Consider the following 22,364-nt stretch of genomic DNA (forward strand, 5'->3'; position numbering starts at 1 on the left):
CCAACGCGGCTGCTTCACGTCTACGTGTCACCAGTGGCTCGTCATCCAGTTGGCACGGACAAGTTAAAACTCCATTGTTTCAAAATACCTCATTGTTAAAAATCCCTTGTTTCAGTAGTGGCATTGCCATAGTGCCCTGCATAATTTAAACCAGTTGTTTAACATTTACGACAAGGCTTAGTTCGCTGGACGTCGAATTGTGAACAGTGTTAAATGTATGTGCCAATACACAAAATGCCGCTTTTTTTTCTTACCAAATTATCCCCGCGCGAACATGACATTTCAAGTTGGCTTAAAGTTAAAAAAATATTCGATTCGACGATCAGTGGTAGTTTTTCTCTAATATTCCTATCTATATCGATTGGAAAATTTCGCTCTTCTAACACATCTAGTTGGAAGTTTTACATCTCAGCCATTCCGCCAATGCTACAGCAGATCTCATTGTGAACAAGGCTTCCGTGGGGGAGCCGAAACGTAAATAACTATTTTAAACCATTTTGGTCGGTGTCCAGACCTTTTTCTTTTAAGTTAGCAGTAAATAGCACGCCTGGAGAGTGCAGTCGTGCCTCTAGCTGCTGTGATAGACTGACGCCACGTTCTGCCGTTTTTCTATAAACCAACACGAAGGCGATAGTATTTAGTGTTAAGAACACACAGGCAGGACAAGACAGGGGAGGAAAAGACAGATCGTGTCTCCCCAGTTTATGACCGGGAAGCACGACCTCCACAATGAGTGATGTGTTATCGGCAGGGGATTGCTCCGTGGTCGTAAGCACCTGCGAATGTTCACTCCGACCGATACAGCACTAAACAGCGCGTTTCTATACGTAATATGGAGCTGCTGCCGATGCTACATTAGAAAGAAGATGCGCTTTGTAAAGCTATGATTGGCCCACGCTTGGCAGCGGATCTCTAAACTAGCACAACTTAAACAACTTAAACAAGGTCGGGGGTAAAAAGCGAAAAGCGAGATTGGAAAAAATTAAAACTGTGTCGCTCTACCACCTGGGGCGCCATACAAATGGTACAACAGTATGATATGCGTAGCCTACTTTGACACTGTGCTTTGACTGCACAAACCGCTGGGGAATATACGTTCATTTTTAAATTATTGGCTCAAGCTATGTGGGACACCCTGTATACAAGCTCGTATGAAATGCTTTTGACTTGCTTGAGCAGTTGAAGTGTCAAAGCACCTTTAAACTTCGCAAGGTGTATGTTTTGCGCATAACACACTCTTGGAGTATATGAGCGCGACTGAACGAGGACGTAGAAAGAAACAGATACACAGAAGGGCTGTGTCTGTGTATGTTTATTTCTACGTCCTCGTTCAGTCGCACTTATACACTCTACCACGGATTCTAACCGACTAGCCCGCCAACGTGTTTTAACACTCTGAGAACCCTGAAAAATAGCAAAGGTGCGGTAAAGGTGCATTATGGTGTGCTTGAACGACTACGCCCATTTTTGAAGGTTACAGAAAAAGTAAGGACGCTGGAAGAGTGCTTCTAAAACCGCACCCACATGGGCACAATTTCCTTCAATACGTACGGTGAACACGATCGGTGTCTAACTTGCCACATAAGTACACTTTCGCGCTCATGTAAGGACCTTTCTACGAGAATTAGTGAGCATACTAGTTTATATCTTTATCAGGCGGGCCAGAATGTTGTATTCGCAGTTGCCTAAAAACTCTTCTCCGCTATCGGCATCTTCCCTCAAGCCAAATTCAGCACAGGAACACTGACGGCGAATGCAAAGTCACCGCTTGGTGGACGCGTCTTCACAACATAGGCCCGCCTAGTCTTTTGTACCCCCGTTCGCAACAACAGGCAGGAGCAGTGGGGGATCATTCTCCAAGCCGGCATGGCATCGCATGGACCTGCGGTCCCTACTCCATGGCATAAGTCCTGGTCCACTCCCTGGCTGTGGTCTCGTAGAGACCCCGGTTGTTTTTATACACGGACGCCACTCGGGGCATGAGCGGGTCGTCCGGGTTCGGGTCGCACATGAGCACGCAGATGGACAGCAGCACCTTGGCGATGGACAAGGCCGGCGACCACTGCGACTTGAGGATGTCCAGGCAAATGTCGCCGTGCGTGCTGATGTTCGGGTGGTAGATCTTGGTGATGAAGCTCACCTGCGCCAGTGTAGGAAAAACAGTTTAATTTGTTAACGTTCTTAGGGTACTTCCAGGGGTCTGTGTATACGTATGTATGCATAATGTCGTGAGGCGTTCTGGTGCTTAATGAAGTCGTCAGAGAACACAGCATCGTGGCGATATGTCGCACACCTCAGGCAATGCAGGCACAAGGTTTCGACTAACTCGCCATCGTCCACTTCCTCGAAGCAGTGCATACGGCTCGTGCTTCTTCAGCGCGATTATCTTCCCGACGGAAAAGCCTTCCCGGCGACCTACGAGTAGAATAATACAGGTGAGTTGAGGTAATGCTTTAGCCGCTCAACATTCACAATTTCGCGCCCTCGGCGGTGCTTATCCGTTGGTGGCTCGAGCGGTTCCACCGTATAGTTCATAGAAAACGTTCGACTGACCACGCGGTAGGGGCCCTGGTACTTGGAAACAAGTTTGCGGGAAGCTCCATCGCTGAAGGCAGCAACCCAAAGTCCGACTAGAGAGTCCGGAACATAGGGTGAAGGGGTGGTGAGAATATCCCTGCTGGTAAATGTGCGGACGAGGCATTGGCATTCTTCCACGCGTGCAGCAGCTTGAGACAGGGTGGTGGACTCCGTTGTGTCAGGGTGTCAATAGGCGTTTGGTGTGTGGCGACACCACTGACCCAAGCACATCGGGGTTGGCCCCTCCCGCGTTTAACCGTATGTGCCTTAGTGGTGTCCGGGGGAAAAGGAATCCTGGGGGTTGATCCGATGCTGCGTATTAGACCTTAAGGGCCCCTCGGCGCAGGCAACAAACCCCTCGGCTTCACGTAGACAGCACCCCCGGACTGACCCATCTGGCGGAACTCGGTAGTTGCCTTTTCCTGTCCTACTCTCCAATCCTAGTCTTTCTCTCTCACATTCAATTTTTCCTGTCTTGTCCTCTCTCCTATTTACTTCCAAATTTCTAGGCATCGAAGGTTAATCGTGTGTAGTGTAGGATCTCACGTCGACTCATCGTGACATCACACGAAGCAGATACACGTTTCAGTTGCGGTACCTCGTTTATTGGTTATTTAAAATTATTGATGGGTTTCTAAGCAAATTGAACCACCCTACCGGTGACCGGACTGTCAGTGCAATTTTAAGAAGATTAAATCCTAATCTGGTTAAAGAAATGTCGGAGTTGCGCTTTAAGGGTGTTTTATGGTGTCTAAAACTCACCTTTTTACACCCGTTGGAAAGGGTCCTTTTTTTATTTCGCCCTTTCACCCAATGGGTGTTTCCCAGAAATACAGACTACGTTTTCTTTTTAGGCGATATATTTTATTTTATCACTACTCTAGTCTTTCACACGTCCGGCGAAACGATCCCGTAGTGTTTTCCGAAACGCTTATGAACAAATAAACAAAAGCGCTTTCCAGTCTGGATGCCAACTGAGGGTCTACAGATTGCCACTCGGATGCGTTACCTCTCAGCCACTCTGCAGAAGCAACGCCCACAATAATACAGCATCTTAACAGGGGAGTAGCACCTTAGCTTCTCTCATAGGCTGATGAGACATGCTATTCAGTGTTTCAGTTTATCTATAAATCAGCACCATGGTGAAACAATTTAGGCGAAACTAGCATAAGATGTGAAAGGCAGAAGGGAAAAGAGGAAAAGGTAGCTCCGTCTTTGCATTTATATGAGTTATAAACACATTTACATGTGTGAATACGTATGCGTTATATTTTTATGTATATATATATATATATATATATATATATATATATATATATATATAAATATATATATATATATATATATATATATATATATATATATATATATCTGCGTGCGTGTGTGTGTGTGTGTGTGAGGCGTACGCGCAGAGAGATGCGCATATTAACATTGCCAAACATACATTCCGCACCATGCCGACGGCCTCATAAAATTTACACGTTATCTTCGACAGTTCCCGTTCAGGGAGGTTCCGCTTAATTTGTGGCCGCGATGCGCGGCGTGGCATATACCAAGGCGTGAATGCCGTCGTAGGCGGCAGAGGGGCGACGGCTGCTGCGCGTGCATGCGTAATTAATGCACGAATGTTGCACGCTATCGTTCTGGTTCCCCTTTAGTCACCTTCCGCCCTCACTGGGCGGGTGTTTACCAGGGCTTCCCATATTGCTTTGCTATCCCCCTTGTATGCAATACAGACTTAGGCACTTCTGGCCTAGGTTTCTTTCATCTCCTATCTGCGTATGGCGCATGGCGAAATTGGACGGCCTCGTGCAATTGTTATCGTGGCCGATGGGCCGTTAGCCACTGTACTGTACCAATCGCGCGCACAATGGACTCAAACTGCGCATTGTTGCCCATTATTGGAAAGGGGGTTCTCTGGCTTAACACGGAATTTTTTCGACCAACTCTCCATATAGAGGTATGTATTAAAAGCTATGTCTTATGACTTCACCACCAGGGACGCCAAATATATAATGTAGCAGGTTGACATCCATAGCTTATACTGCGACTACGTGTCGCGTTCGATAATGACTTGGCGCAAGCCGCTGGGAAATAGACACGGCTTTTTACTCGCTACAAATGTTGAAGTGTCCGAGCACCATTCAATTTTGCGAAGTGTATTTTTCGCGCGAGACACCTCTTTAGCACCCTGAAATTGATGATATGTAGTGTTTACTGGCGCAAGGGCCAAGTGTGGCCAAAGAGCGCCAAGGCAGTGGTGATGGGTTTGCAATGTAGTTATGACATCGATGGGGTTAATGCAAAGTGGCTGTATAGGGGCCTTAAAAATAGTCGCTCTAGAGTGCGTAAAATCTATCTGTAATAAGAATATGTCGATGACAATGACGTGTTCTATGTGCAATAAAATCCATCGTGAAAGAGTGATGCAAAATAGAAAATATATAAGCTGGTAAAATCACTTGTAGCACTGCTGCCTCGCCAGAGCCCTTGACACGCAAGGGACGAGAGGCATGTGCTATACGGAAAAACTATCACAGCGCTATCCTCTATAGAGAGGAGGCGCTACGAACGTATGGGCTAATTACATGTAATACAACATCTTTCAGGAAACCTAGGACTACGTTATTGTCAAAGAGCGGTTCTGCTCCGAGTAACATAACAGGATTAAGGGGGATATGCTGCCGGTATGCTAAGGGAAAATGTTTCTTTCTGTCATGTTCGGCTTCCCGACACTCCAGGAGGACGTGGAGGACGGTCAGCCTCTCCCCGCATCTACCACAGGTTGGAGGCTCGTTTCCCGTGAGTAAAAAGTTATGTGTGCCAAAAGTGTGGCCTATTCTTAGGCGGCAGAATAGCACATCTGTCCGGCGGCATTTTGTTACAAGAGGCCAGAAACCTAATTGTGGCTTTATTACATGCAGTTTATTATTTATTTCTTCGTTCCACATGCGTTGCCAGTGGCTTCGTAGTTTCCTTCTTAAGAAAGGCTTCAGGTCTGTGACAGGGACCGAAGCAGTAGGATTAACTGCATGCAATGAGATTGATGTGGCCATCTGGTCGGCTAGAACGTTTCCCTCGATGCCCCTATGTCCAGGCACCCAGCATATGATCACATGTTTTTTAGATATATATGCTTTGCACAGTGCGGAGTAGAGCTCATTAAATACTGGATTTTTGTGATTACAGAAAGACATCAAGGCCTTCACAACACTGAAGGAGTCCGTATATATAATTGATTTCTGGAGTTGTGATTTATTTATATGCTTTACGGCCGACAGCAGTGCGTAGGCCTCAGCCGTAAAGATACTAGTTTCCGGGTGCAGTACGTCGGATTCCGAGAAGGATGGACCGACGGCTGCATAGGATACCCCGTCGTGTGACTTTGATGCGTCTGTGTAGAACTCCGTGCAGGAGTATTTGTGCTGGAGTTCCCGGAAATGCATCTTCATTTCAATCTCTGGGGCATGCTTTGTGACTTCCACGAACGATATATCACATTGTATGAGCTGCCACTCCCAAGGAGGTAGCAGCTTGGCTGGATGCATTAGGCGAAGCTCGAGGAGTGGAACGTGCATTTCTTCGCTAAGCTCCCTCACACGCAGCGAGAAAGGCTGTCTTACGGACGGACGATTGCGAAAGAGTGTAGCACATGTCATGTCATTAATGGTACTAAAACAGGGATGTTGGGGGTTTGAGTGGACTTTCAGAAAGTATGTATGGCTGATGTATGTTCTCTGCAGATGAAGTGACCACTCATTTGATTCTACATATAAACTTTGTATGGGACTCGTTCTGAAAGCGCCAGTGGCCAGTCGGATTCCTAGATGGTGGACTGGGTCTAGCATCCTTAGTGCGCTCGGGGCGGCAGAGTGGTAAATCACGGCGCCATAGTCTAGTCGTGATCGAATGAGGCTTTTATAGAGGTTCATTAAGCACTTTCTGTCACTACCCCACGTAGTCTGGGATAGAAGTTTGATTATGTTCATTGTTTTTAGACACTTTTCTTTAAGATGTTTAATGTGGGGGACGAAAGTGAGTTTGTAGTCAAGTATGACACCTAGAAATTTGTGCTCTTTGTTTACTGGTATCTGTTGTCCACACATTTGTAAGCAAGGATCCGGAACTAGGCCTCTCTTCCTTGTGAACAGCACACAAGAACTCTTTTGAGGATTGATTTTAAATCCGTTTTTCTGTGCCCACTGTGACACCTTGTTCAAACCATGCTGTACCTGTCTCTCGCAGACAGTGAGATTGCAGGATTTGAATCCTATCTGTATATCGTCTACGTAGACGGAGTAGAAAATAGCTGGTGGTAAAGATGCACGAAGCGTGTTCATTTTGACGACAAAGAGCGTGCAGCTGAGTACGCCACCCTGGGGTACCCCAGTTTCCTGTATGAATGTACGCGACAGTGCAGGACCTATTTTCACTCGAAATGTACGGTTCTCTAGGTAGCTCTCTATAATATTTAACATATTGCCGCGGATGCCTAGCGCGGAAAGATCGCGCAGGATTCCGTACCGCCAGGTTGTGTCGTACGCTTTTTCCATATCCAGAAATACAGATAAGAAAGATTGCTTGTGCACGAATGCATCGCGAATGCTCGCTTCGATGCGCACAAGATTATCGGTTGTAGATCGCCCTTCCCGAAAACCACACTGACATGGGTCAAGCATTTTCCTGGACTCTAGGAGATGCACGAGACGGCGATTGATCATTTTTTCAAATACCTTACAAAGGCAACTTGTCAGGGCCATCGGGCGGTAACTTGCCACTGAGGAAGGATCTTTGCCTTGTTTCAAAACCGGGATCACTATAGCTTCTTTCCATGCAGTCGGGAGGTGTCCCGCAGCCCAAATGGTGTTGAAAAGTGTGACTAGTGTAACTTGGGTGTCTTTATGTAAGTTTTTGATCATTTCATACATGATCCTGTCATATCCCGGTGCAGAGCTCTTGCATGCACTCAAGGCAGCTCTCAACTCGGCAATGCTAAAAGGACAGTTGTATGGTTCATTCTGTTGACATTTTCTCATGAGTGGCTTACATTCTTCTATTTGTTTATATTTGAGAAAGGATTGCGAGTAATGGTTGGCACTTGACACACTCTCAAAGTGCTCCCCAAGCGAGTCCGCCTGATCTTGTAGGGTATCGCCTTCTGTGTTTACCAAAGGGAGTGCATGTGCTTGTCGCCCTCTTATCCTATTGACTCTGTTCCAGGCTTTCGCCTCATCCCTGAACGAGTTAATACTCGATAGAAATATCTGCCAACTTTCTCGTCTGGCCTGTCGGCGGGTTCGCCTGCCTTCGGATTTTACTTTTTTAAAGTTGACTAGATTCTCTGCAGTGGGAGAAGCGCGTAGCAACCCCCACGCCCTGTTCTGTTTTTTACGAGCGATCCTACAATCGTCGTTCCACCATGGGACACGTCGTTTGCAGGCCAAGCCTTTTACTTCTGATATGCATTTAAATGCGACATCTATTATGAATGCTGTAAAAAACTCGACTGCAGCGTCAATTCCTAACGAAGACAGGTCAGCCCATGAGATACTAGTTAGAGATCGAAATTTCTCCCAATCAGCTGTCTCAATCTTCCACCTAGGAGCGTATGGTGGATATTCGTTTTCTTTATATGATCTAAGCAGTATAGGGAAGTGGTCGCTACCGTAAGGGTTGTCGGTAACTTCCCATTCAAGTTCAGGCAGTACAGACGGGGAGACTATACTAAGATCTATTGACGAAAAGGATCGGTTTGCAAGAGAGTAATATGTGGGTTCTTTCTTATTGAGAAGGCACGCTCCAGAAGAAAAAAGGAACTGCTCAACAAGGCGACCTCGCGCATCCATACGAGAGTCGCCCCACAGGGAGCTGTGCGCATTGAAATCGCCAAGAAGAGCATAAGGTTCTGGCAATTGATCGATCAAGGAGTGAAATTCATGTTTGTTTAGTTGGTAATGCGGGGGTATGTAAAGTGAGCAAATGGTGATGAGTTTGTTTAGTAGGACAACTCGAACCGCCACTGCTTCAAGGGGCGTTTGTAGCTGTAAAGGTTGACACGCAATACTTCTATGAGTAAGAATCGCAACACCACCCGATGATGCGACGGCATCATCGCGATCTTTGCGAAACGTAACATACGTACGGAGAAAGTTTGTGTGTTTAGATTTTAAGTGTGTTTCCTGTAAACACAGCACTTTTGGATTATGTTTGTGGATGAGTTCTTGCAAATCATCAAGGTTTCTAAGGAGACCTCTGATGTTCCATTGAATGATTTGTGTATCCATGTTTAAGGTAAATTGGTGCTGTGTTTACGGAAACGGAGTGGATGCCTTATATTACAGAGCCCTTTCGAGGCCCTGTAATAGGTGTTTTGTTCTTTTTGAAGCGTTCGAGCGATTCTCGACGCTCCTTAGGCGTTTGGTGCGCCTTGGGGACAGGTGTAGTGTCCATTGCCTCGTGTGAGACGCCGGACAAGCGCTCTTGCGAGCGAGAGGTTTTCAGAGGGAGTCCCGCCTTGGAGGGCAAGACCCCTGCGCCCACCAGCCCGGAGGTCGATGGGGCTCCCTGAGGGATTTGGCTGCGCTGGCCGTTGCCAGCGCTGGAGGGGGCCTCGGAGGTTGGGGCAGCCTCGACTGCGCCCACCCTCGGGGTCGATGGCTCCGTCTGCTCTGTTGGCGGAGCAGCGCTAGCTGCAACCACCGTGGGGGCAGATGGCGTGACTGGCGACTCACTGACTGTGGGTCGGACAGCCGCCGGAGGCCGTTGTGACGCTGCCCCCTGACGCGCCACATCGGCAAAGGTTTTCCTGGGCAGGTACGATACCCGCCTACGTGCCTCCTTGAAACTTATATTTTCCTTTACTTTTATTGTTACAATTTCCTTTTCCTTTTTCCACGATGGGCACGACCGCGAGTACGCGGCGTGCTCCCCATCACAGTTTACACAGTGGAGAGTGTTTGCACAAGCTTCAGTGGCGTGTTCAAGGGCACTGCATTTGGCGCATGTTTGGCGGCCTCGGCAGCTCTGCGAGCTGTGGCCAAAACGTTGGCATTTGAAACATCTCAAAGGATTTGGCACATACGGGCGTACACGAAGCTTGATGTACCCGGCCTCGATTGACTCGGGCAGGACACTTGAATTGAAGGTGAGTATTAGGTGTTTGGTCGGAATTTCTTTACCGTCTCGCCTTATCTTGATCCTTTTGACATTTATGACATTCTGTTCGCTGAAGCCCTCCAAGAGCTCAGCCTCAGAGAGCTCCAGCAAATCATCGTCCGAGACAACGCCGCGGGAGGTATTCATCGTGCGGTGCGGGGTTACTACTACTCGGGTCTCCCCAAATGATACTAGCCGAGGCAGTTTTTCAAATTGCTTCTGATCGCGGAGCTCCAGGAGGAGGTCTCCGCTAGCCATCCTCGACACCTTATATCCTGGACCAAAAACTTCGGTAAGAGACTTAGATACAAGGAACGGGGAGATTGTTCGCACTTGTTTAGCTGCTTTTTCAGAGTGGATCACGTGAAAACGAGGGAAGGATTCTTTTTGTCGACCAAAAAACTGGAATAAATCATCGGTGCGCCCTCTTTTCTGAGGGCGATCAGGAAGTGGAGGGTAGGATGTTGCCATAAAGGAATTGAATTTTCGGCAATAACGCCAGCCACCCACCATGGAGTCCTACAAGGGGACGCTACAGAGACTGTAAGAACAGGTCCTGTAAACGCCAGCTGTACGTCATCACTATAACCAAATATGAAATAACCTAGGTTGGTTAATCACACAAGGTTAACCCTTGCTGCCTGGAAAATATGGAAGTAGGCGGAAGGAAGGAGAAGACAGGAAAGATGAAAAGTGAGAGAAAGACGAAGGCTGGAGGGAGAGAGAGACAGGAAAAGGCAACTACCGATTTCCCCCGGGTGGGTCAGTCCGGGGGGGCCGTCTATGTGAAGCAGAGGCCAAAGGGGTGTGTTGCGTCCGCCGGGGGGCCTTAAAGGTCCAGACACCCAGCATCGGCTCAACCCCCAGGATCCCCCTTTCCCCAGACACGGCTAAGCCGCGCACGGCTACACGCGGGAGGGTCCGACCCTCGTGTGCTCGGGTCCGTGGTGTCGCAACACACCAAACGCCTGCTGACGCAGACGCCCCTGCGGGGCACCCTGAAATTAATTAAATGGTGCACTAGGAGTGTTTTGGTAAGAAAGTTACCTATTTCCGAAATTTTCAGAGAAGGTAAGAGTGTTAAAATTATGTTTCGATATGCAATACATCCACGGGGGTGTAATCTTCCCGAGTGCGTACCGGGAGCCAAGCACCCTGGGGTCTGCTGATCGCAGGGTCACGTGGTGCGCCGAGTTTTTCGAAGGAGAAAAAGTGAAAGGGTATTGGCTTCACAGGGAGTTTGTTTGACAAGGCTGGCAGCGTGACGAAATGCTCCGTCCTGAATATAACTTGAAGCTGTGCGAAGTGACGAGGACATGAACAGAAAAAGAACCACGACAGGACGAGTGCTGACTGCCAACTGAAGTTTATTGCAGAAGCACCAGCCGTTAACCAACTCCAACTGGCAGTCAGCGCTCATACTGTTGTGATAGTTTTCCTGTTCATGTCCTCAATCCTTCGTGCTACTTCAAGTTACATTCAAGACGAACCGACTCACCCAAATCAAGTAATCAAGTTGTTGCTCCCTCCTAGTTTATTTCCTTCCTCGATAGTGAAAAGCCATAAGCGCTGTGAGAGAGCGACGTCTGCGACGTGTCCCAGATATACCTTTACGTTGTCCGCATGACACTTTACTCAATACCGCGGGCATATATATATATATATATATATATATATATATATATATATATATATATATATATATATATATATGTATAAAAATATGTGTGTTTGTGTGTGTGTGTGTGTGTGTGTGTGTGTGTGTGTGTGTGTGTGTGTGTGTGTGTGTGTGTGTATTCTGGGGCTCTCGTCGTCGAAACATACAAAAGCCCTGCACGTTAGCGATTGCCTGACTGCCGACGCTTTGCACCAGCAGCTAAGTACGATACGGTTTGGCGTCGCAATAATACTTTGTTAAACTTTGTGCCACAACATGGGGCCACCAACGCGGCTGCTTCACGTCTACGCGTCTCCGGTGGCTCGGCATCCAGTTGGCACGGACAAGTTAAAACTCCATTGACGCAGCCTATTCTGTGTACAAACCTTGGGCGGCTTGAACGGGTAGTCCTTGGGGAAGACGATGTTGAGCCTGAACACTCCCCCTTCGAAGGGGCTGTCCGACGGACCCATGATGGTGGCCTGCCAGTTGAACAAGTCCGAGTGCTCGATGGGGCCCGCCGAACAGTTGGCCGGTGGGTCACGGCTGATGTCATCCAGCTCCTTCTTGATGCGCTTCAGGGCCATGGCGCTCGCCGGCTGTCGCGGTCACTGCTCGCTGACCGGTCACGTGGTACGCGTGGCCTATGCCCGCAGACGACTACCAGATGGGGAAAGCGACTGGTCGCTGCTGGGCTTCGCTGGTCGATCTGCGTGTAGGCCAGCGGGGCGCCCAAGATACACAATATCGAAGAAGCCGTCCCATCCCGGCAACATCGGTGCTGCTTACAGTGCGGCGTTTTCACTTCACGCGTGCAACTCAGACAATGCGGTCATTGTTTCTGCCGGCCATACACACTTCAGTATTTCTTTATTTGTTTCGGAGCAATTATATCTTGTAAATAGTGTTAAATACTCCCATTTTCCTTTGTGAGCCACAGTGACCGCGAATAAATCAGAGCAAGGATTAAAACTGGAAGTGAAGCTAAAGAAACAAGAACATAGGGCAGTACAATAAATGCACTATATATACTATAGCGCATGTGTTGTACCCACCTTCATATGCTTCACTTGCAGTGCGCCGTACCAAGAAGGCCGAGTATCTATCCTTTCAATGATTAATTCCTAGGGTTTTATGTGCGATAACCACGCACTCATTATGAGGCGCGGAGAAGTGGGGAGAAAGGGGGAGCGCTGAACTAGAGCCCAGTTTAAGGGGCTTTACGTTTACGTTGACCACCCGGGGTTATTTATATAATAGGGCCCAGAAGGACTTTTTATTGAAGTAGGGAAAGGCATTTCAATTTCAAACACCTTATTTCAAAACATTTCAAAACACTTTATTTCAAAAACACTTTACCGCAAAAAAGTACTTCAATGCGTTCAGCAGAAGCGAAGTTATTGGCAATCAAACACGGCCTCAGCTGTGCTCCCCTTCCTTCTTCAATATATTGCACTGCGAAGGCTACGGCGCAATGGGACGTGCCCACAACGCTCCGCCTTCTAAATGTCGCCGTGGCGCGCAGTTCAAATTTCATGTCAGATGTTAACATAGACGTCACGACTTCCGCCTTTGGTGCTTAGGACGCTCTAAACATAAGCCTACGTCAAACGCGCTTGTCCTCAAGCGAGCTGCAGGGCACTTAGCTAGTGGACGCATGGCGGCACCTCGTGGTGGCCGCGGTATCTACGCCATATAGCTGAGAAGCCGACTGCAGCTTGATGTCAGCTATCGGCCAATAGCAGCCGTCTAAGGGAATGACGAAAAAAAAAAAGCGTGTGATGACGAAATAAAGCGTCTAGAAGAATGTGAGGACAGTGCCTTTTGTTGAAAAGAGAGCGTTTGTGAGAAAGGCGACTTCGCGATCTGCTTGCGAGCAAAGTCAAGTGATAGCGCAATCATTCTTGTTGATTCTGCGGGGAATACTATACCTGATGCGCAGTGTGCCCGTGTGTTAAATGAAGTCTTTGTCCGCAACTTCTTTACAACAACTCAAACAATGCTTCCTCATATTAAAGCCTTGGGATTTATAGTAATGTCTCCCATTATAGACTACAGTGACGTGGTCAAAGCTATAAAAAATTTGAAAGCATCCTCCTCACTTGGGTACGATTCCATAAATCCCAAGTTTCTTATAAATACAGTCCGTTACTCATCAATTACATTAACAAAAATTTTTCAGCAGTTCCTAGAGAACAGTTCCCTCCCCACTGACTGGAAGATGGGGAGGGTGGATCCGCTTCACAAGTCTGGTAGTAAACACTCGCCTCTAAATTATCGCCCCATTTCTCTAACTAGCATTCCATGTGAAATTTTCGAGCACATTCTATTCTCAAATTTTGTTTCTTTTCTTGAATCGAATTCATTTTATTTCGCCTTCACAACATGGTCTCCGCAGGACATTCTCGTATGATACTCAACTCGCATGTTTCACTCACCGTCTTCATGCTATCCTCGATCGTTCTTCTTAAGCTGACTGTATACTTTTAGATTTTTCAAAAACCTTCGATAAAGTATGTCATAATCTCCTTTTATATAAGTTGCAGTTACTAAATTTGGATTCCAAAGTACTTGCATGGCTTGAATGTTTTCTTACTAAATCGTTCCCAGTTTGTCTCTGTTAATAACATTGACTCTCCTCCGAGTCCTGTTTCCTCAGGGGTACCACAAGGATCGGTGCTTGGTCCTCTCCTCTTTCTAATCTACATTAACGACTTACCTTCCTGCGTCTCTTCCCATATCAACTTGTTTGCAGATGACTGTGTAATATTTCGAAAAATAACTAGTCCTAACGATACTACTATTCTACAGTCTGATCTTAATGATGTGTCCGCTTGGTATAAGACTTGGTGCATGGAATTGAACACTAAAAATGCAACGTCATGCGTGTAACTAGATCTACTAATGCAAATGTTTCATATCATCTTGATGACTTTCCTTTGGAAGTAGTATCGTCATATAGATTTCTTGGCGTCACTATATCCTCAAAACTAACCTGGAACGATCACATTGAATCCATAATCGCCAGCGCCAACAAAACACTTCCATATCTTCGCGGGAATTTCTCACGCGCTCCTGAGGCGCTAAAACATTTACTTTATAAAACACTAATTCGTTCGAAGGTGGAATATGCCGCCTCTGTTTGGGACCCTTTCCATGACAATCTAATCTACTCACTCGAAATGGTCCAAAATAACTCCGCACGTTTTATTATGTCTAAATATGCTCGAACCACAAGTGTGACTAATATGAAATCGAGCCTTGAACTACCATCACTAGGATCTCGCCGTAAGATTCATCGCTTGTGTCTTTTTCACCGCATATTTCACCATCGTTCACTACACGATTATTTCATCTTTCCTCCCCAGTATGCATCATCACGCATTGACCACCGACATAAAGTACCGTTACTTTTTGTAGGACTTCTACTTTTCAGTATTCATTTTTTCCCAGGACTTGTGAGGACTGGAACCATCTTCCTACCATTACTGCAGAAATTACAGACCATCAAAGTTTCAAGAATGCTTTAACTAACAGTAACTATTTCTTTACCTCATGTTATTTTTCGTTGTTTCTTGTTGTTTGCTTGTGCTTACCTGTATCATCTTGTCATTTTACATTGTTTTGTAGTTTGGTGATTTGTATTGATTTTATTTGTTAATTAGAGTATTGTATTTGTATTGGTACATTATATAACTCCATGTATAAGTGTATCTTTTCACAGAAATGCTTGTTTCTTGCCACTCCCCTCTGTAATGCTTCGGCCCTGAGGGTACAATAAATAAATAATAAATTATGCACCATCCAATTTCAAATCGGATGCTTATTTTATCCATCCACACGTCCTTGAGAAGATATTGGTGCCCGCTGTGAAAGTCGGCTGCTGTCGGAGGGAACGAGTTTAGAGCCTGTATAATTGCTGTAATCTGTTGTTCTCTTTCAGCAGCATTGAGAGCACAACACTCAACCATGCATTGTTCATTTTACCAGGCGATTAGGTAATGACAACAATCAGGCAACCTAGCATTCGCCTCAGAGAGCACACTAGAAGCTTCTGAAACTTGGTACGTTTGCCATCGCACCACGTACGATAGCAAAACTTGGCTGAGGTGTTCACAGCAGCGTATCCTACCCGCGGACTTCACCAAGCCCGAGTGGTAGTTCAGGGCCCCTTTAACGTGCACCCAACAAGGGCGTTTTTTGCAGTCTGCCTCTACAGCCAGTGGGCTACCACGGCGGGCAGTCGTTGCAAGGACGCCTGCTACGAACAGTACGTAATTATAAAGCTTTCACGAGGCGAGCGATAACCGCGAAAGCATGTTGCGCCAACAGAGTCACTGCATGTGCTTTAGTTGCGCCATGCATCCCTCCGCACTCAAGAGAGTGAGAGAGCGGAGAGAGAAACAAAAGGAATAGTTTTTGACCAGATGTGTACCGCAGCAGAAGATCGAAAAGACAAACATGGAGAAGTGTCCACGTCAACTCACTATCGCTTGTCAACATGCACCAGCTAGCCTAGCAGCGTATCATTGCGATATCATTCATACAGAGTGATCCCCTTTAAGTTTTGTGGAATTTTTAAAGATCGCCTGTGGCCGATAGCATATTTCTTGTTCTTGGGATATGTCATTCGAAGAGGTGGACATCATTGACGCGAGAAAGTGAAATAAATAGCCAACTATTTTTAGAAATCACTAATTCACTTCAACAATCAGATGTAAGCGTTAAGAGACAAAGCCGGCAATATCATTACTAATATGGATGAGATAGTTAAAGTCGCTGAGGAGTTCTATAGTGATTTATACAGTACCAGTGGCACCCACGACGATAATGGAAGAGAGAATAGTCTAGAGGAATTTGAAATCCCACAAGTAACGCCGGAAGAAGTAAAGAAAGGCTTGGGAGCTATGCAAAGGGGGGAGGCAGCTGGTGAGGATCAAGTAACAGCAGATTTGTTGAAGCATGGTGGGCAGATTGTTCTAGAAAAAGTGGCCACCCTGTTTACGCAATGCCTCATAACTTCGAGCGCACGGGAATCTTGGAACAACGCTAACACAATCCTAAACCATGAGAAAGGGGACGCCAAAGACTTGAAAAATTATAGACTTGAAAAATTATAGACCGATCGGCTTACTGCCCGTTGCCTACAAAGTATTTACTAAGGTAATCGCAAATAGAATCAGGAACACTTTAGAATTCTGACAACCAAAGGGCCAGGCAGGATTCCGTAAAGGCTACTCAACAATAGACCATATTCACACTATCAATCAGGTGATAGAGAAATGTGCGCAATGTAGCCAACCCTTATATGTAGCTTTCATTGATTACGAGAAAGCGTTTGCTTCAGTCGAAACCTCAGCAGTCATGGAGGCATTACGGAATCGGGGTGTAGACGATCCGCATGTAAAAATACTGAAAGATATCTATAGCAGCTCCACAGCCACCGTAGTCCTACATAAAGAAAGCAACTAAATCCCAATAAAGAAAGGCGTCAGGCAGGGAGATATGATCTCTCCAATGCTATTCACATCGTGTTTACATAAGATATTCAGAGACCTGGATTGGGAAAAATTGGGGATAACAATTAATAGAGAATACCTTAGTAACTTGCGATTCGCTGATGATATTGCCTTGCTTAGTAACTCAGGGGACCAATCGCAATACATGCTCACTGACCTGGAGAGGCAAAGCCGAAGGGTGGGTCTAAAAATTAATCTGCAGAAAACTAAAGTAATGTTTAACAGTCTCGGGAAGAGAACAGCAGTTTGCGATAGGTAGCGAGGCACTGGAAGTGGTAAGGGAATACATCTACTTAGGACAGGTAGTGACCGCGGATCCGGATGATGAGACTGAAAAAAATCAGAAGAATAAGAATGGGCTGGGCTGCGTTTGGCAGGCATTCTCAGATCATTAACAGCAGGTTGCCATTATCCCTCAAGAGAAAAGTGTATAACAGCTGTCTCTTACCAGTACTCACGTACGGGGCAGAAACCTGGAGGCTTACGAAAAGGGTTCTACTTAAATTGAGGACGACGCAACGAGCTATGGAAAGAAGAATGATGGGTGTAACGTTAAGGGATAAGAAAAGAGCAGATTGCGCGAGGGAACAAACGCGAGTTAATGACATCTTAGTTGAAATCAAGAAAAAGAAATGGGCATGGGCAGGACATGTAATGAGGAGGGAAGATAACCGGTGGTCATTAAGGGTTACGGACTGGATTCCAAGGGAAGGGAAGCGTAGCAGGGGGCGGCAGAAAGTTAGGTGGGCGGATGAGATTAAGAAGTTTGCAGGGACAACATGGCCAGAATTAGTACATGACCGGGGTAGTTGGAGAAGTATGGGAGAGGCCTTTGCCCTGCAGGGGGCGTAACCAGGCTGATGATGATGATGATGATGATGAATTCAATTCTTAACTAGACTTTACGGCACGTATTGCACTTTAAGAATTGTAACCAATGAGCTTGCAAGACGTGTCCACTCAAAATTATTTTGCAGGATGACACCAGTCTCGAGATATTTCTCAAAGTGTGGAAGGAAATGCGTACATGGGTGTTCCAATTACTTTTGTACTTCAATGCATAAAAGATTGTTTTGTTAAAATAGTAAGTGAAACAGCGAAGTTTTACTGCAAGTTTGACCAAATTGGGGTTTCCCCAAATAGGCGTCGATCTGGAAATTAATTTCATGTGGATACGCCTTGCAAATTCACTGGCTACAATTCCCAAATCGCAATATGTGACGTAAAGTAGTCAATTCGAAGGATAATTAGTGGATTTTTGTTAATTACTTGTATATGTGTTTCGATTTCTTGTGCAAGTCATGTCCGCCTCTCTGAATAGTACAGCTCAAGAACTATACTCATGTTACCTGCAGCAGGCTATATTTAAACATTCCATAAAACTTAAAATTATCACCCTGTGTGATCACTCCAAGCGAATGTTCACCGCCGGCGACGCCGCAATGTTCTGTATATTTTTAGCTACATGTATGCCGCATGTTTATCTAGGCCTCATATGCGATGTAGATGCTATATTATTCGAACTCCAAAGTTGCTATAAAGCAATGTATTGTATAGTCCTCAGAATTTTTTTTTTTTTTTGATAATTGAAGCACGGAAACAAAATTATTTATACATATTTCACAGCGCTGCCTTTTATCTTGAATGTTTTTAGTCAGCTAAGTGCAAAACAATATGAGTGCTTTATACCTGAAAGTTATGTAATTTCGTTGGCGCCACTCTTTACAAGAAGCAGCGCAGTGGCGCCTCTGCGAATGTCATTGCAGGCCCCGCACGGAAGTTAAAGCTTTATTTAGGGTGTCAGAAATGTCGGGGCATCGGCCATGTCCCGTTCGTACCAAGTTGCTTATACAGTTAGGGCACCTCCGTCGGAGAAGTTCCAAGTTCAGCGCAAGGCCTTGCGGTCGCCGTCAGTGCTTATCACCCTTTGACGAAACTGACCATTTTTGTATTTATAAGGGGTGTGAAACTATTTCATGGCTCGTTCAGGGAAGCAGCCGACAAAAAAAATTCGCAGTTTTGCCCGGAAGGCGAAGCACTGATTGCGATAGCATATTAGTAGATAGCTATATGAAAGAAGGATAGCAATTTTATCGGTCGTATAAGCTTGTAAGCATTCGCTTACTAGCTAAATTAACAAGCATGGTGTCACGCGCGCACAGGTAAACACAAACTCATCTCGATCGATGACCGCGGAAACTCGCTGTCAAAACGCTGGAGGGAGGAATCGCGGCAGCAGCAGCGAGCGAATTGACCTTCGTGCATCTATGGCTTCAAGCGAACGAAACGTCGAAAGCACAGCGACAGCGAAACATTGTGCGCGGACATGCATGCAGACGCGCAGTCGGTCGCTGCGAACCCGTGCGATCGCTGGATTGAGGCTCCATTCTGTTATGCCCCATTTGGTTATACAGACAGCCCACTATAAGAACATAGTTCACATAGTTTACTTTCAGCGTTTGGCTACCTTTCACGCAAGAAGCCGGTTCGGGAGACTCCATCGCGGCGACCGCGCGCAGTGGCGTTCACTGTACGTATTCGGTAAAGAGATAGCGTCTGTAAACGATTCTCTGCTTTCAGTTTGCCCAAGATTATTATTTCGACTGTGAGAAAGCTCGCTCGTTTTCAGAGTATTTAGATAAATGTCCAGGAGGGCTGCAGTGTGGTGGTCTTATTGAGCGCCGTAAGCGAAACCTATGAGGAGTGCGCCGCGTGATTCCTCATACTACGAATGGAGCCGCTTCCGACAGATGGCGACTCCGTATGTCCTCGCCCCCAATACAGCGCCCGCACGGCCGCGCAGTAAGCAGCAGCCGCTAGAGAAGAACGCCCCCTTCGTCGTTCGCGCACGCAAAATTGAACCGCGTTCGCTGGCTCACAGTCACACGCTTTCATTCGCACATACAACATACAACGCTCGGCGACCATTTTGTCACCTTTGGACTTTAAACGGAACCTCATGGCGACGGCAGAAATGCGCCTGGAGTGTCCGTATAATTGCTTCACAATAAAAAAAAACATTCAGTGCCCTTCCACTCTGCAAAGAAGGATGACCAACGAAGCTGTGTATGTAGGCCCCTTAATGACGAGCTGCACCTCCGCCGCGGCCCAGCCCTGCATTGCACTATCTTCGGGATCGGCCCACGTATGGGGAGTTTTGTGTTAACACACAGACACGATCCTGGGGAAAGTAGGCCTTAATAGGCCCCTCACAAGGTCTGGCCATTTTGAGCTGACAAGCGCAAAGCCTGCAATGCGCGATAATAATCGCGTATGCAAAGCATTACATTGCTAAACGCCGCGGAAAGATATGAAATGTCAAACCGAACGCCGTTTTCCCTTCTCGCGGCCGCCGCGCTCCAAGCCGGAGGATGACGTAGACGTGCCAGTGCGCCTACGTACACGTGTCTGCGCTAGTGATGTCGCTCGTAGTGAAACGTGACCTCGAGAATTATTCAAGGCAGCATCTCTTATTTCTGTAATCTGTTGCTTGAATAGACGAATTACAGTTTATATAAATAATAAAGAAACACAGACCGAATATCTGCATGTTTTTGTTTTACTTCGCAAAGCAGCAAGAGATGTACTCCGGTTTCGTCGTTTCGCCGTGCAGTCGCACGCGCATACACCGAAACTATGTCATTTTTTACCCTGTTCCAGCGCGGGATCACGCTCTGTGATCTGCTTGTGTCTGCCTCAGTATTCGTGTAGCACTGGCTTATACCGCTACTCAGGTGCATTCGTGCACAGCGCGCAAAATCGCGCGCTGCGCGAAACGAGACAATCGTAACTCGCGCGCGACGCCATCAGCGGAAGTGCGCCGCGCCGCAAAAAGAGAAAGGAGTAAAAAAATTAAGGCGGGGCCCGGAACGTATGCCTCACGCGATCCTCGAGATGCAGTATGGGAGAACGCAGGGAAGGAATTTCCCTTGCGGAGGCTAGACGGGGTACATGGAGAGTGTGAGTGTCTCGCTTGGCATCGGAGCTCGCATCCTGAAATCACGAGTTCGCGGAACTGAAATATTTCCATCTCGTCTATTAATGAGCCGATTTGGAAAAAAAATTTTGCGGCAGAATGCTCCCTAGGGGACACGTCACAAGTTCCAGCGTATAACCAAAATTTGCAACGGGGCCTGGTGAGGGGCCCTTAACCGCTTCGCTGTACAAACTGTCAGTTTCCTTCTAAAGCGAAACATTGCAAGGTTTAGCGCTGCGCTGGGGACGTCTCGGGAAGCTGGCGCGATGAAGAGCACCGCCAACGGCGTTGCATGCGTCGCGCCTCTAATACGCACTTCGATGGCGCACAAAGGCGAGACTGAAAGAAACCCGTCGGCGTTGTTCAGCGTCCAAAGGATAGCACAAATTACGTTCACGTTCACCACGGCGAGTATACTACATGCACACAGCCGCTCAGCAGGAACGCTAACATGCGTGCGCAGTACGGCAGAAGTGGACACTGCCCTGGCTCCGGCAACTAGAGCCGACTGAGCGGAGCACGACGGTGCGTCCCTTCGGCCTCGTCACTTTTAAACCCAACCGCTCTGTGTGGCTCTGGAGGCCTTCTAATCATCTACGCACGGAGAATTAGACGGATGCCCTATGTGTAGGTAACCGAGTAGTGGGCAATGTTTTTAGAGCGATAGCGCTGCTATATATACTCCAGGTACAAACCCAGAAAACGCCCGATTCCGTAAATGTGACCTTCAAGTTCAATCAAGGTCAAACTGGGACTTAGCCTGCAACTACCGGCGGCTGCTGCGCACGCCGCGCGAGCGCCCGTATCTTGAAAGAGATCTGCGATGTGCGCATAGTGCACCGAGCGCTGGTAGCTTCGCAGGCGCTGTGCTTTCCGCGTCAATTCGCTCGCTGCTGCTGCCGTGCCGAGTAGCGTCTGTGCGTTGTCTCGTGGTGTAATTGCAGCTGCGGTACTTCCTGACGGGGCAGAGTAGCGTCTGTGTCTTTTCCCAAAGCAAGCAGAACCGTGCTCGTCAAACTTAGTTCAACGGCGTTCAACCACGGCAATTCTTTCACTTTTTCATGATAGCGGTATACAAGCTCATAAACGCATTGAAAATGAAGCTAATCGAGCGATTAAGGTATACGAAATGCTTACATGTCCGGACGACTCGACCGCATGACCTCCCGGACCACTTCGCCCTGGCAGTTGTCGGCCCGCACTTCTGCACGTCGATGACCCGCCGGTGTAAAGCGGAGCCGGCTTCACATGACGTGCTGGGCAATGGGCGCACCCTGGGCTCTTCGCGGTGACCGCATCGCCGCCTCCCGCTGACTCCACCGCCTGATCAGCCGAGCGTTCCTTGACAACGTCTTCGGCTTCCTCTACTTTGTCCGAGCATTGAAAATAATCTTAATGATGAGTCCAAAGGCACATGTGCCCGATACCCACTATGGGGTATTTCCTTGTTTTTCCCTTCACTAAGCCATTCCGTTCACTC

The 22,364-nt window shown here is 47.1% G+C and overlaps 1 protein-coding gene across 1 annotated transcript; it reads right to left on the reverse strand.

Moving 5' to 3' along the window:
- Positions 1 to 1,506: 1,506 nt before the first annotated feature.
- LOC126526462 (ubiquitin-conjugating enzyme E2-17 kDa-like) lies at positions 1,507 to 22,255 on the reverse strand. The gene is made up of 3 exons (XM_050174374.3): positions 22,022 to 22,255; positions 11,776 to 12,098; positions 1,507 to 2,140 (listed from the first exon to the last, which is right to left on the reverse strand). The coding sequence occupies exons 2-3, from the start codon at positions 11,974 to 11,976 to the stop codon at positions 1,892 to 1,894; spliced, it is 450 nt and encodes a 149-aa protein (XP_050030331.1). The 5' UTR covers positions 11,977 to 12,098; positions 22,022 to 22,255; the 3' UTR covers positions 1,507 to 1,891.
- Positions 22,256 to 22,364: the final 109 nt, after the last annotated feature.

Source organism: Dermacentor andersoni, unplaced genomic scaffold, assembly GCF_023375885.2.
Source record: "Dermacentor andersoni unplaced genomic scaffold, qqDerAnde1_hic_scaffold ctg00000039.1, whole genome shotgun sequence".
NCBI classification, from domain to species: domain Eukaryota; kingdom Metazoa; phylum Arthropoda; class Arachnida; order Ixodida; family Ixodidae; genus Dermacentor; species Dermacentor andersoni.

What these genes read in the sequence shown, in the direction of transcription:
- LOC126526462 (XM_050174374.3), bottom strand. Translation starts at nt 11,976, where the DNA reads ATGGCCCTGAAGCGCATCAAGAAGGAGCTGGATGACATCAGCCGTGAC. An exon ending in ACCCGTTCAAGCCGCCCAAG is followed by an intron (nt 2,141 to 11,775) that starts GTTTGTACACAG and finishes ACACTGGCGCAG; the next exon opens with GTGAGCTTCATCACCAAGAT.